Raw genomic sequence first — 13,778 nt, forward strand, 5'->3', positions numbered from 1 at the left:
TGAAGTGCATTCCCATGGCAGCACCCCTGTTTTTTAGCAGCATCTAGCCCTCTTTGATGTGACAGTGGCAAACACTAAGAAGAGTGCATAGAAAAGGAACAGGATTTTGCACATTTTTGAGGAATTTACTTTGTTTGGAGTGGATCAATACTGAAGCCGTTCTTTGGTCAGCACTCGGCCCTAAGGCATTAATATGCTGTGCTTAATATTCTTCAGCTCTTCTTTGCTAACCAGAAAAATTCCTTTTCTGGATGGTACAAGACCAATGATTCCTCAGCTGCCCAGAGTATCTGACCGCACTAAGCTGGTGAGGTTGAGAAGTGGGGCTGTTGAGCAGCAGAGCCTGTGGAAATCTCATCCGAAAAAGTTAAAATCCTAGGAAAAAGGTTGTGGTTGTGAGCAATAAGTGATTGTAATGTTTCCCAGCCCATTAAGTGAAAAACTACCAAAAGCCAGTAAATCAGATAAGCTGTTTTCCACTGCAGCGAGGAGTTGTGTAAAGTTGAATCCTTTAGCCCAAAGGTACAAAAGGTGCAAAGTTAGGAAAAAAGAGCTATGTTGGTCACGGGTGGCGCTCTGATTTGGCCCTTCACAGACATGGCACAGTGAGTGGTGGGTATCAGTCCTTCTGATGATTCATAGCATAGTCCTGAGCTGCACTTCTAATTTCCTTTCCCATTCATTTTCTCTTACAAAGCTGAGATGGACATGTACCTCTGCTATTTACATCTGAATATGTGGTGGGGCAAATGTATATCTATGTGCACTAAAGGACTGCACGTTTGCGAAGCATGACACCCTTCCCAGGTCCTCTGGAACCTGAAGAGGTTGGGCAGTTTCTGCTGCGAGACTGACGAGTTCCTTGCCGCTGTTAAAGGCATGTCCTGCTTGCAAGTACCAGGAAGCTGGTTGGCTCAGATGTTGTTCAGCCTGATTAAGCTGGTCGGGATTGTTGATGTCTGCCTCGTACTAGCAGATAAGTAGTTTTATAAGATATTTTAAATTGTAATCTTAACTACTTCTGGACACGCTAGCACTGCATAATATTGCTGCATCACCTCTTTAATCTCCAAGAGAGAATGGCACGTGCATAAATCGCCTCACAGTGCAAGACTGAGATACGTATGTTCGTTCACGCTCCGATTTACTACTGGCTTTCCTCTGACAGAAGAGGAGCCATGCTGTGGCTCTCATCTGTCTCTGTTTTCATCAGAATTTAGATTAAACCTCCAAATGTTGTGGCTTGGTTGTTGGCTGCAGAGTCTGGTATCTCCATTTTAAAATGTATACGCTTCATACTTTGTTAGTACTTCATCATGACTTATTTGACAAGTGTATTACCTCTAAAATCTTACAGGAGATCCTTGAGAGATCTCATTCATATTCTAGACTTTCTCTCAAGTATTTTATTCAATTGTTAAAAATAATACAAAATGCCTATACTTTCAATGTTGTGACCTCCTTAGAATGCTCATTTTGATGGTATGAGGATGCAAGTGAGACTCCAAATCTGACTTCTCATTTCTGATGCAATGTAGCCAAATAAACGGTACACAGAGCCTAATATCAGTATGTGATCACAAGGAAGAATAGAAAGCAGGTAAAAATAGAGTGAGTTTTTGACAGATTGTTCAGCTTAGGTTGATTTTTACATTTTAAACCGCTGCAAAAGTAGGTGATGAAACGGGGGTATCAGAAATTAATTGGATAGCAGTTTATTTGCATATGGTAAATGAGCGTGAAATACTGTGACAGTACTAGCTGCGAAAACTGTTTAAAATACAAATTCTCAGACAATTATTTTACCAGTGGAACAGAAGTCAGTTTGTGTCTGTAGTACCTAAAACTCAAGCTAACTCGTACAGGTACCCTTAGTAGGTTTTGTCAGCGATCATCTTGCATTCTCAAGTTGGACGTGCTGTTTGGCAGCTCCACTCTTTCACTTGGAAGGAACCCATTGAAAACAACTCATAGACCTAGAAATACAATAGCCATTGTTATTGCCAATTTAATTTTTTTCCAGGCACAGTAACAGAGATTGATTTTTGCGCACTAGAAGCAAGACACTTTCTGCAGTGTATGCTGCAGGAGCACAGTTCCCTCTGAGTTGCTAAGTTAGTACATGTTTGTAGCTAATTATGATATGCAGAGAAAGGAAAATGTGATGGTTGAGGCTGCAGTTTAGGGTTGGAAAAACACAGGTTTGTGTCTCTCAATCACAGGAATTTTATGTGACCGTTGAGGGTCTCTTAGCTTCCTTTTGCTTTTCTTTCCCATCTAATAGAATGAGGGTAGCGAGTCTTCATTACCTCACAGAAGTATAATAAAGGCAAATGTATTAAAGAGATTTGAAGGTTAGTTGTAAAACAGAGCTCTTGTGCCTAAATATTTATCTAGGTACCCATAAAAATACTTTTATTCCTACTAGCATTAGAGGTAAGATGTTGATTCTGGTTTCTAAACACAAAAAGACTAGTAGGTTGTCGCAGCACTCTCAAAACTAGCCAGCTGCAACAAGGTCTTTTACCATCACATACCAACACACTCTTCACGCCAGTCCCTCTGCTGGCCTGGCCTGGCCTTGTCCAGGGCATGTGTTCTGCCTCTTCTCTCTGATCTTCCTCAGCTGCTCTCTCTTCCTTGGCTGCCCAACCTCTTAACAGAACCAGCCACACCTGCACCTTGTCTAGATCAGCCAACCCGCCGCCCCTGAAGCCAGCCCACAGCTGTATATTATCAATGCTAATTAACCCAGCTTCATTCCTCTATAGTAGATAACTACTTGCTTCCCACAGCCATGACATTTCTAAGAATGTTGTTTTGTGCATGTGCACATAACGAACTTAAGATGTACTCTGTTGTTGTTCCTGTGTGTATCTGGACTCCATAAAGCATTCTGGTGGTCTCTGGGTAATTTTCTTATCCAGGGAGAGAACCGAGGTACTATGACTATTTGCACCCAAGTTCCTAAACTGTTCCACCATTTTTTTCCCACACCGTATTGTGGGACAGATTGGTGCACAGAAATTTAAATGAGCTTGAGCAGTTCTTCATTCCCCAGTTTTAAAGGTGTAGGAACGTTCCCATAAGCTCTTAAGCATTCTACATATCATGCACTCCTGCACTGAAAAATTGGTACAAACCTGGTAACAAAGCAAGTGTTCATGTAAGAAGTACAACTGAGAGAGTGAGTTAGTGGAATGTACTCGTTTCTAAATGTTTGTCATGCGTGTCATTTGCAGGTACCTTTCTGGGGATTCAATTACTCTTTTTCCCGGCGGCACTGGGAATGGCTTTCCTTCCTCTGCTACATCTCTCTTTGTCCCAACACCACCCAGCATTCTCCAACTGACAAACCAACAGCTCTTCAGGTCCCCACGCAGGACTTCTTCTTCTTCTCTTCCTGGTCGTCTCAACAGGGCGCTCTCGCTGGGTACCATCCCCTCCTTGGCCAGGGCAGGTAAGTGTGTGTGAAACTTTCTGGCCCAATGGAAGTGACAGTGGAGCAGTACCATTGTACCTTCAGAAGGAAATGGGCTGCGATGTATCCGCGTTACAGTCCTGTTTAAGGATGGCTGCTTCTGTGGTGCAGAGGAGCATCCAGCACTGGTAATTTTGGTTTTGGCATTAAGAAATCATGCAGCACACCACTGCCATCTTGGTGAAACAAAAAGTCTCACCGAGTGCTTGCCTGCTGTGGGTTTGCTGAAAGCCAGAGGCTTCTCCAGGCGTTTGTGGCAGTATGGCACAAGCTACAAGGCTGTGTGTGGGAGAGAGACAGAAGGAGCGGTTGGACATGGAAGATGGAGAAGAGCAGCTTTTAGGAAGCGATTGGGAGCATGGGGATAACTGATGAGGCAAGAGCAGTTGCTCCCTTCCCTCTAGCTGCTTTGTGTAGTTTGATTTTCTCACTGAAAGGAGCAGAGCTGAAGGCAGGCTCTTCCCTGAGTCTGGATTTGATACACATTAGCCCAACTGTTGAAGCTGCTTTAGAAAGCAAATTTGCTTTTGTTTCTAAGGGCTTTGTGTGATCTGGGGAAGATTTATAGGCCTAAGGAAAGACTCTCTCCCAGTAACTCAATAAGCCCTCTGTTTTGCTGTGCTTGAAACTAACAGATGGGAAATAGCGTTAACGCTGTTCTACATCCAAGGAAAGCTAAGCCTTCCCTTGTCACTAACTGATTACCAGAAGGCCAGAGTTACTCAGAAGTCATCTAGCAGCTTTACTAGGAGCAGGTGAAGAAGTTACTACCTTTGGAAGCTGTTGCTGCCTTCACATCACAGCAACTAAATTGTGTGCATACTTGTCATCTACTCTTATGCAACATTAGATAAATTACTGTAAGCCAGTTCTGCAGTGACAAATGCACTGGCGCAGAGGCGTAAGGCAGCAGCTAGGTACACCCCAGCCCATCTCGCTGTGGCCTCCAGGTCTCGGCTCCCTCTGGCAGTCAGACAGTTTGCAGATCTACTGCTTGTAAACATTTGTCTTTTAACCTGGTACTGGAGAGGAGCAGTTGCGCCCAGTAATAAACCAGCAGCGTGGTTTAGTGTGCACTTGTTTTAAAAGCTAGAGGTAGTCTGCTATTATTTGAAATCAGAGGAGAGGGTTCTTGAGAAGAGGTATGGTCTTGAAGCTGAAGAGTCCCAGAATAGTGCCCAGTGAACAGGACGGCGTCTGCGCTGTTGGGCAGAACCCTTTCCAAGTATAATTTGAGCTGTAAGTCTCCCTGCAAGCTTAGCTCTTTTCTTTCTTCTGCCTTTTCATAAGCTCCCCTTAAGTCTTTGCTGAACAGCAGCCTTCACTGCCCCTTGAAGGCAAAGAGCAACTCAGAGCAGGATAAAGGTCCTGGTGGGATGTGTCACATATCCCAAGCTCCAGAGGCTTCACAGCAGGTCAGAGCAGCAGTAGTGTTCTGAACCTGCAGAGCCCTCTGGACTCTGTAAGTGAGGGGAGGAAGGGGCCCACTAAAGGAACTTAGACTCTTCATTTCAGGCATTTTGGGGCAGGATGTCTTAATTTGGTTTTGGGCTGCAGCTGGGAAACATGGATTATTCTGATGCTGGCATATAGCCTGCGCAGGAAAACAGGGACATTTTTCCTGCCTGCATTTACCACCCATCACCTTCCGAGGCTGGCAATAAGATGATGCAGTTACTTTTCTGAAGGATAGACCTCCAGTACCTGAGCTAGCTGGGTTAAAACTGTTTCATTTTTTCTTTTTAGATTCTGGCTACTTGTTCAGTGGAAGTCGACCAGCCTCGCAGTCGTCTCAGTCCAAGGAATCTCCCACATCAGGTGATGCACTAGGCCTTCCGGAGCAACTGTCTTTGTGGGATTTGCAGTGAGCGGGTTGAAACACACGATCCAAGTTTAGTTCTTTCCCCCCTGCTCACATCTCAGTGAAAATGTCAGTTTTGCAGTTAGAAATGGTGCAGAGAGAGTTACAACTAAGAGTGGGATTGCATTAAGATACGGTGCTGTATGTGTTGGGGTTCTTCTCCCTGGGAGAGCTCACAGTGAGATCAGTGAGACAAAGCAAGGGTCCCTCCCCTGCTCTACAGCTGAGTTGAGACTGCTTGGATAGGAGACTTCGAAACTGTCTTTTCCCAGCCCGAGGAACTGCTGATTTGGCTACCCTGTCTGCTCAGAGCCCTTTTGCTCCCATGTCCTCCAGTGACCTGTCTGTTGTCCTCCTGACCCCAAATGGACCCTTTGGCTGTTTGTTCTGCTTAAGTCTTTGCTGCTGGAAATGCAATCGCAGCCTGGGCTAATGCTGCTGTGCAAACCTCCTCGCATCCTGATGCACTTTCCCAACAGCCTTTAAAAGGACATGCCAGAATAGTTAATTTACCTGCAGAACGGGCTGTGTAATGCAGGCTCTCCTGAATGGACACAGCTGAGCAGAGAGAGGGCTCACCTGGCTCCTGATAAACCCATCTAGTCAAAGTCATTCTTGAGCATACCAAAGTGCATGTAGAATTTCTCCGTGTCTTGCAGTGTGGGGACTCAAATGAATAAAGAATTTTAGTACCAGATATGTTGGATGTTTGCAACTCCCGTTCCCTTTTCTTGTAGAATTGTGAAAGAAAACTGCCTATTTTATTGGGACTATAACCGCGTTGTTTTCTCTTCGGCGACGTTTCCATTTCAGAGCATTTCTCCCTGCTGTCGGGCAGCTGTGCTCCCTCCCGCATCCCCTCTCCAGCACCGTCTGTGGCTGGCTCTGTGACATCCAGCTCAGGTTCCTTGCGGTACCGCCGGCCTCTCATCAGCCCAGCCCGCCTGAACCTGAAAGGCCAGAAACTGCTGCTTTTCCCATCTCAGAATGAGGCACTGCTCACCCCAACTAGCTCAGAGGAGCACACCCACTCTGACAGCAACATCTTTGCCACCGAGTTGCCCTCCTTTCCAAAGAAGAACCTCAGCGAGCGGGGAATGCATGGTATGCTTGCAGCCTGCTGCACTCCTGGAAATGCATTTGTAGGAAGGAGCTGGCTTGCAAGCAAAGCCATGCATCATCTAGGCCACGCGATAGATGGGAAAGCTTCAGGAAAAACCCGGGTGGTGATGACTGGTGAGCTACCAAAGCACTTTTAAGAATGCAGTGGCCTGGAGAGCCTTGTCTGCCAAAACAGATGTCCTTTTTTCACTTAGTGCTGCTGCAAGGATACCGCTGCCACTGTCTCCACCCTTGTTAGGATAACTGCTTTTACCACAAATGTGGTGATGCTGATATGGACAGTGTATGAGTCAAACATGCAGGCAACTTCTGCTGCACGGCAGTGAGATTTGCCTTTTGTTTCCAGCCCCTGTCCTCAATCCTTTCACAGTTTTACCAGGCAATTCATTACTCACGTTTAGCTTTAGTCTAGTAACTTCTGCTACTTTTGGCTTCCACTGGTGCCTTCCGAATTTTCATGTCTTTTTCTTCTTGCAGATAGGAGATCTGCTATGGAAGGAGGCAGTATTTGCAGCGATAATTCCATCAAAAAGGAGGATCACTCATCACACTCATCTACCTGTGTGGTAGACACAACTACCAAAGGGGAAGATCTGGCAGGCTGGAGAGGTAGGTGCAAGCCGTGTGAGCGCTTCATGTCTGAGCGTTTCTGTGAGGGTAACTGAGGTCTTTCCTGTGCTGCAGTAGTGATCTGGTCCTGAGATCAAATAACTAAATAGTAGCAAAATGGATCTTCTGCCTGCTGTTCTAGGACCTTAATAAGGCTGTTCCCGTTCTTTGGACTGTCTGAAGAATACTGACAGAGTGCTAAACTCAGACAGAGGGAAAGGGGTGGGGGTGCGGGTGTTGAGAAGAGCAATGAGGTGAAAATAGGACCAAAGAGAGCAGTGGAATCTTTCCTGACAGGAAAAGTGCTTCAGCAGTTTCTGCTTATGGTGAAAATGCTGGGCAAAGAGAGAGAAAGAGCACAACATATGTTTGCTGTTATTTATCTCACTGATGCTTTAATATCTCTTTCTACTCCTCCTTTTTTTTCTTTGTGTTGTCCTCCCCTTCTAAGGTCATTTTGGTAACGCCACTCTCCGAGGTCTGCTAGCCGTGAGTCTGACTGTCAATGCTATCTTCACATCAGCCTATGTCTACCGGAGCCTGCGCTGATTTGTGCCAACACTCCCTTTCTTTCTGGTTCCACCTGCTTCTGAGGAGACAAGAAGAATTCAACCATGGCTTCATGTCTAATGGCCATGCCACTGGTGCATGCTGTTTTTTAAAAAAAACTACTGTATGCTCAACTGTCCTGACAAGGAATGCAGGTAGCTGCTGCCATCACTTCCAGCAAGAACATATCCCAGGATTGTCCCTGGAGGTGGCAGGCAGAATTCCCAGAAAGCTCCAGTTCAAAGCAAGAGGCCAGTCAAGTGGCCCACGTGCTTTCTTTCAAAGGAACTGACCTGAGACACAAGCCTGAAAATGTGCAAGCTACATTTTTGGGAACCTATCCCCAGCTCTTCTTTCGGACGTATTAACCTTGTGCTGATGGTGCTGGTAAAATGAGGAGAATTAGAACAAATGAGCTGGAGAAGAAGGGGATGGCGTAGTAGCTGGTGCTGGGCTTTGGTTGCTGTCACAGTGTTTCCAGCCTCTTTGCCCAGTGGTTCCTCTTCTCTCTTCCCTTTGGCACTCTCCTCTAAATTATCAGTGAATTTTCTCGAGTTGCCTTAAGCTTGTCTAAGCGCATGGGTGACCTTGGCTGCTCTGTCATATTCTTGCATCTTTTATGTCCATGTGCTTCCAACCTGGGCTGTGCCCTGAGGCTGCTTTTACCAGTTGCCATTCTGGTCATGCTGGTTCTCAGAAACTTTGTCTGTACATCCTCCAGCCAGCACTGTGTTGCTGTAGGTATGTGCAAACCCCAGACAGACATTTTTGTGGTTTGCATTAGAAAGAGGAAACCGTGCTTTACCCAGGAGGCATTAATTCTGTTACAATTAATTCTGTTATAGGAAAGGATCCCTGTGTGTTTTGCACTGTAGCCAAAGGGCTTCAGCTCACAACTTTGCTGGTGGTTTCACTGAAGCAGTGAGTGGCATAGCTTGTTCTTGCTGTAAATCGCACAAATCTGTTCTATTTAGAAAATACATGAGGAGCTGTCTGTATACATTTATCCAGAAACCTAATGCCTCAATCTGATACTGGGATTTGCTGAGCAACCATTTAAGATATTTCTTACTTAGCTAAATGCCAAGGTGCTTTCAGTGAGAAATGCCAGACCTGCTTTTGGACAGTTTAGCCTTCCGGACAGGTTCTTTTTTTTCCTAACCTGAAGGAAGTAGCCCTAGATTTTCAAAAGCCGTTTATAATTTGGGCACTTCTGCTTTTGGGTGAGTCTTCAGCATAGCTTAGAATTCAGGGGCCGTTTAGAGTATCATGCTAAATACTCAAAGTCACTTAGTGCATCTTGGGGAAAAACAACAAATACCTTGATCTTGATGTTTTGATTCTTAAATCCCAAGTACAGAGAGATTTACCAACATGTTGGGGGTACCTGGTGAGAGCCAACTGACGTTAGCTGCATAGTTCCTGAAGTAGGACTGACTTTCTTAAGAGTTTTGCTATTGTCTCTTCCTTTGGGCTCCTTTACCTCAAACTTCTTTTCTCTTTCTCTCACCCTGTTGTCCTGTGTTTGCATCTTGAATTAGTGTTACGCTTACTGTGTCTTTTACTCCCTTTCAGTTCTGCTGCTGTTCCCTCTATTGTAGTCTTCTTGCATGTGCACAGAAACAAAGTGTATCTCAGCTGGTAATTCCCTGCTCTGAACCTGAAATTCATGCCTCGAAGTGTCAATCACCTTTCTTTTCACTTCATTTTTTGTGTCTTGCATGTGCTAATTGAGTTCCTACACAGTCTCAGTACATCATGTGAGTGATGGCCTGACTCTCATCAGCATGTGTGACGGATTAAATGGGGCTTTACTGCAGGTGATTCAAGCACTGAACAATTAAGTCTCTCTTTATCTCTTCCATTTCTTCCTGCATTGTTTTAGCAGCCCGCTTTCAGCAGCTGCTCCCCATCCTCCCTTGTTAGCGAGGGCTGCTCGTGGCCTACTCTGCTGCTTCTAACACAGGTGCTGATCTGAGAGACTGCAGAGGTGTCATTCCTGACTCTGCACCTTTCTCTCAGCCTGTTTAGGGTGTTGGTAAAGGGCTGCACAGCCAGCACCTCGTGCACAAAAGCCTAGATCCGGGATAGAGACCTGCAGCAGAAAGATGTACTGCAGGTTGATGATTACTTCTTTTGTAACTCGCGTGAATTGTTACTTGTAGCCAAACTGGACCCATAACCAAGCTGTTAAGAGATTTTTGCCCCTTTTACAGGCTTCTGCAGGCTCATTTGAGCGTGTGTATAGGCAAGGTGCTAGCAGACCAACTTAACAAGCTTTTGTTTAGACTCTGCTGTCTGAGTGTCATGATGTCCTGGTGCAGTGTGTGACATCCCATTCACAGATCCTTGTCCTAACTTCCAGCATACCCAGGGGCCTCCTATACAGAGACAAACCTGCCAGAAAATGCTGTGGGTTTGCTTGTCTTTATTATGCCAACAGATGTGCACTGTGACTTCATGTATGCAAACTTTCCACGTTCACCTTCCAGTCTGCCCTGAGTTTTACCATTGCACTCACCTGGAGCCCAAGCTGGTCTCTGTCTCTGCCAGATTGCAATACAAATTTTCTCCTCCTTTCCAGCATCCAAGTTGCTGCAGCCTCCAAACACACCTCTTCTTGACCATATTCCAGAACAGGAACACTTAAACCTGTCACAGCACTTCCGAATCTGCTCACTGAAACTGTTCTTGGAAGGGTATTTGGTGACCTTGTCCAAAGCAAGATAAAGACTTTGGATTTTATTGCTGAAGAGGGAAGACAACCAACTTTTTCATTCTGGTGCTAGAACACTCTCCAGTGGTGCTTTCACAGCTGTGAAGCCTTCGCTTGAATAGTACACACGAGTATACATGTGTGTGCACACGTGCACGTGTGCATGCATATGTATAATAACATTTGGAGGGTTTCTTCATTTCAAAGGATCTGAGCCTATGTTTGTCTTTATATGGTTGGCCTTAATCTAGCTCTTAGATACTGTGTCTATCTTGCTGCTGTTTTCTATGTGAAGCTGGTTTGGAGGAAACAAAAGACTATCTGGTCCCCCTGTAAAAATCTTTGTGACTGATGGTGTTGATCTTCATACAGTGTTGTTCAGGGGTGAAATTTTATTTTTCTAATATTTTTCCTACTGTAAAATCTGTTGGAATGTATGGAATGGAAAAGATCTTTAAAACAATGATCTGATAAAGATGTGAGTTACTTAATAACTCTAACAGTTAATGATCAGGTGGGATATAAATGGGCTCCATTTCCAGACCTTTTCCATGACCTACCTTCCCTTGAAAATGCCCCGGTACTTTTTCTTTGGATACAGGCTTGTTAGGCATGTTCTGAGGCCTCACAGAGACTTCAGATGATTTTGCTGTTCTGAACTAGAAAGAATTTGGATTTTAGAGTCTGGTTCCAGTTCCGCAGATCGGACAAATACTATGCATGTACCCATCTAATGGGTTGGAGAGAGTTGGTAGAATGAGTTGCTGATTTCTGAAGGTCATCATATCTTTTTACATAAAGTCTTAGACATGATATTGGTCACTGTGGCAATGTGGGATAAAAACCTCATTGCTGGCATACATAGGCCAGATTCCTGAATTGTAGGCTGTCTGTGCAAGCAACAGACTTGGCCTGTGAATGTTTTATCCCTACTCCCTCTTGGGTGATGGGAACATCTGTAAAACACTGCTGAACTGACTGGGTTCCTTAAAACAAGGCAGTTGGGATGAAGGGCTTGTGTTGCCTGTGGATGCTGCTATATTTTTTCTTCCAAGCACCGTTCCTTGAAATAACTATGGTCTCAACCTCTCTCACAGACTTTTGTTAGAAGGCTAGAAAGGGCCAATTTGGCCAATACTTACTTTCGTTTGTTTTTTAAATATACATTGCATCCAGAAGTTACCATCACTGTGTCCTTCGGGTGGGAGTAAGGGACAGAGTACTTCTGGATGGAATGGGTATCTAGAGAAGGGTGAGAACAATAATTCTGAGTCCTAAACCTTACTTCCCGTGAAAGAGACTGTATGTCACGTGTGTATACTTGTTTGGGGAGCTCGAACACTGTACAGTTTAGTTAAATGCGCTCCAAGGGAGGAAAAGCTGTTCCTCAGAGGTTTTTAGTTCATGCTGTGTTTAAAGAGGAATATTTTTCTTTAAAAAATAAAAACGGATAAGTTTTTGGCCTAGTCTGATTCTGTTTCTGGGGAGCTAAATATTCTGGGTGGAAAGGGAGGACAGTATTTGTGTTTGGGTGTGCATCGTCTGGTCAAATCAACTTTGATCTCTTCGCTCTATTAAAGCTAGCAAAAACAAAGAGAAAAGCAGAAAGCTTTCAGAGCTTCCCCAAAGCAAGGAGAAGCTCATGACCATGATTCGGAGATGGAAGGGGAAGGGGAAGTACGTTGTTAATGCTTTGAAGGCTTTCCATCAATTACAAGGCAAGTCGTCTCCTGCCATTAACTGATGTTCTGAACTTCTCCCCGGATGCAGCTGCACCCCCACAGGGACCTTGCCTTGCTGTCTCAAACTCCTGTAGGGTAGGGACTGTCATTGACATACCTGTTTCCTTAGAACCCTTGACATCAGCTGATGACTGTAGGGTCGCGTGGGAACACCAGCACTATTTCGTCTGGTTTTTCAGGACTTTGGTAGGCAGGGAGGAGGGGTGTAAGTGAGGTACTGAATGCAGGTGCTTTGGTCCTCATCCAGTCCTCTCCCAAACGTGCCTATGTCAGCAAGAAAGCCAAGACGATTATATGGGTGAGTACTGGGCACATGTAAGGGACATTCAGTGACGCCCCAGAGTTTGTCACGAGATGTTGGAGTGGTCCGGTTATATGTACTCATTTGGCACTTAAGGGATTTTTTTCTTTGTGAGCTGGGGGCCGAGAGGCTTTCCAGGATTTTGCTTTTATGTGTTATTTTGTGGTCTTTTTGTTTTGTAATGTAAATTGAAAGACAGGTGGCATAAGCTTTTAGATGTAGGCTTTCTAATCACAGTCTTCAAAGGCTGTAGTTTTCCTCGTTTATGCTTCCATGACTCATGTTTTACTTAGTTAAAATGTGCTGCTACTTTAAGACCTGGCAATGCATTATGTCTTGTCTTGAAATACCTGGAGAAGTTCTGTGTGTTGCAGTGCAGGAGGGGACGCACATCTCGGACGCTCTTCCTTTCTCCCCCTCTTCTTCCAGTGCTAAGAGACTTGTTTGGCTCTGCAGTCTGGTTTTATTTTCAGCAGTGGTGTTCTGTTTACTTTCTTTTCCTGTACACAGGGCTAGCGGAAAAAGAACTAAACTGTGGTCGTACAGGTCAGTCTTCTGTGTTCCATCAAAGAGCTTCCTCCTCCTGCTGTTGGCAGGTTTGTTATAACCAGTAGGGATGTTTCACGCTTAATAATTGAAATATTTCCATCCAGCCCAGTGAAAGTTTTCTGTTCAAAGACCGGTGCCGTATTTTTAAAGTGAGAGATGTCACAGCATTGTCCGACCCCCCCACTATGGAGCTACTGGTGCTGATTTTTGTAAACTGAGGACAACAGCCTGGTAGCCATCAGTGTTTTCCTTCTGTTTCTTAGCTCGCTCCAGCCTTTGGAAAAGTGGAGCCGATTCCTTCCAGACTAGTGAGTCGTGGGGGGGGTGGTGGTTAATTGAGGGTTGGTGGCGGGGTTTTGACTTTTTTTTTTTTTTTTAATTAATTGAGGGTGCTCAAAGAAACACTCTTCAAAGAAGGGCGTGTGTTTTAATTAAATTACGGGCGTTATCCCGCTTAATAATCCCTTACCTGCGGATGTGTCTTGCAGCGTTCGGTGAGCCGCGGTGCACGCGCGAGTGCGGCCCCCGTGGGGTGCGCGCGCTGTGGCGCGGGCCGCGACGCCCCCCCCCGCGCCCCCTCCCCCCCCCTTCCCTCCCCCGCGCCCCGGGCCAGGCCGCGCCGGGCGCTGCCATCTGTCCTCGCCGAGCGGTAGGAATCGCTGTGTTCCGCTGGCCCTACCGGCCACGCTGCCCCTTGCCGGCGCCGCCGGCCGGGCCCCCCTGCTCGGGCGGCGGGGCCAAAGTGGCGCCCGGGCCCAGGCGGGGCAGGGGGGCGGCTGCGACGGGGTTCGGGGGCGCCGGGGGCGAGGCGACCCGCGGCCCCAGCCGCCCAGCTCCCGCCTGGCGCC

General features: G+C 45.9%; 1 protein-coding gene across 2 annotated transcripts in view; it reads left to right on the forward strand.

Annotated features, from left to right (window-relative positions):
- TMEM201 (transmembrane protein 201) overlaps positions 1-11,797 on the forward strand; it is a 29,018-nt gene extending 17,221 nt beyond the window's left edge. For both annotated transcript variants that reach the window (XM_040585606.1, XM_040585605.1), the window contains exons 7-11: positions 3,243-3,460; positions 5,228-5,299; positions 6,156-6,446; positions 6,942-7,073; positions 7,525-11,797. In XM_040585606.1, coding sequence (XP_040441540.1) covers positions 3,243-3,460; positions 5,228-5,299; positions 6,156-6,446; positions 6,942-7,073; positions 7,525-7,622 — 811 coding nt within the window. In that variant the 3' untranslated portion in view covers positions 7,623-11,797. The remainder of the gene's footprint in view (positions 1-3,242; positions 3,461-5,227; positions 5,300-6,155; positions 6,447-6,941; positions 7,074-7,524) is intronic.
- The last annotated feature ends 1,981 nt before the right edge of the window (positions 11,798-13,778 follow it).

This window comes from Falco naumanni, chromosome 3 (genome assembly GCF_017639655.2).
Source record: "Falco naumanni isolate bFalNau1 chromosome 3, bFalNau1.pat, whole genome shotgun sequence".
Taxonomy (NCBI): Eukaryota; Metazoa; Chordata; class Aves; order Falconiformes; family Falconidae; genus Falco; species Falco naumanni.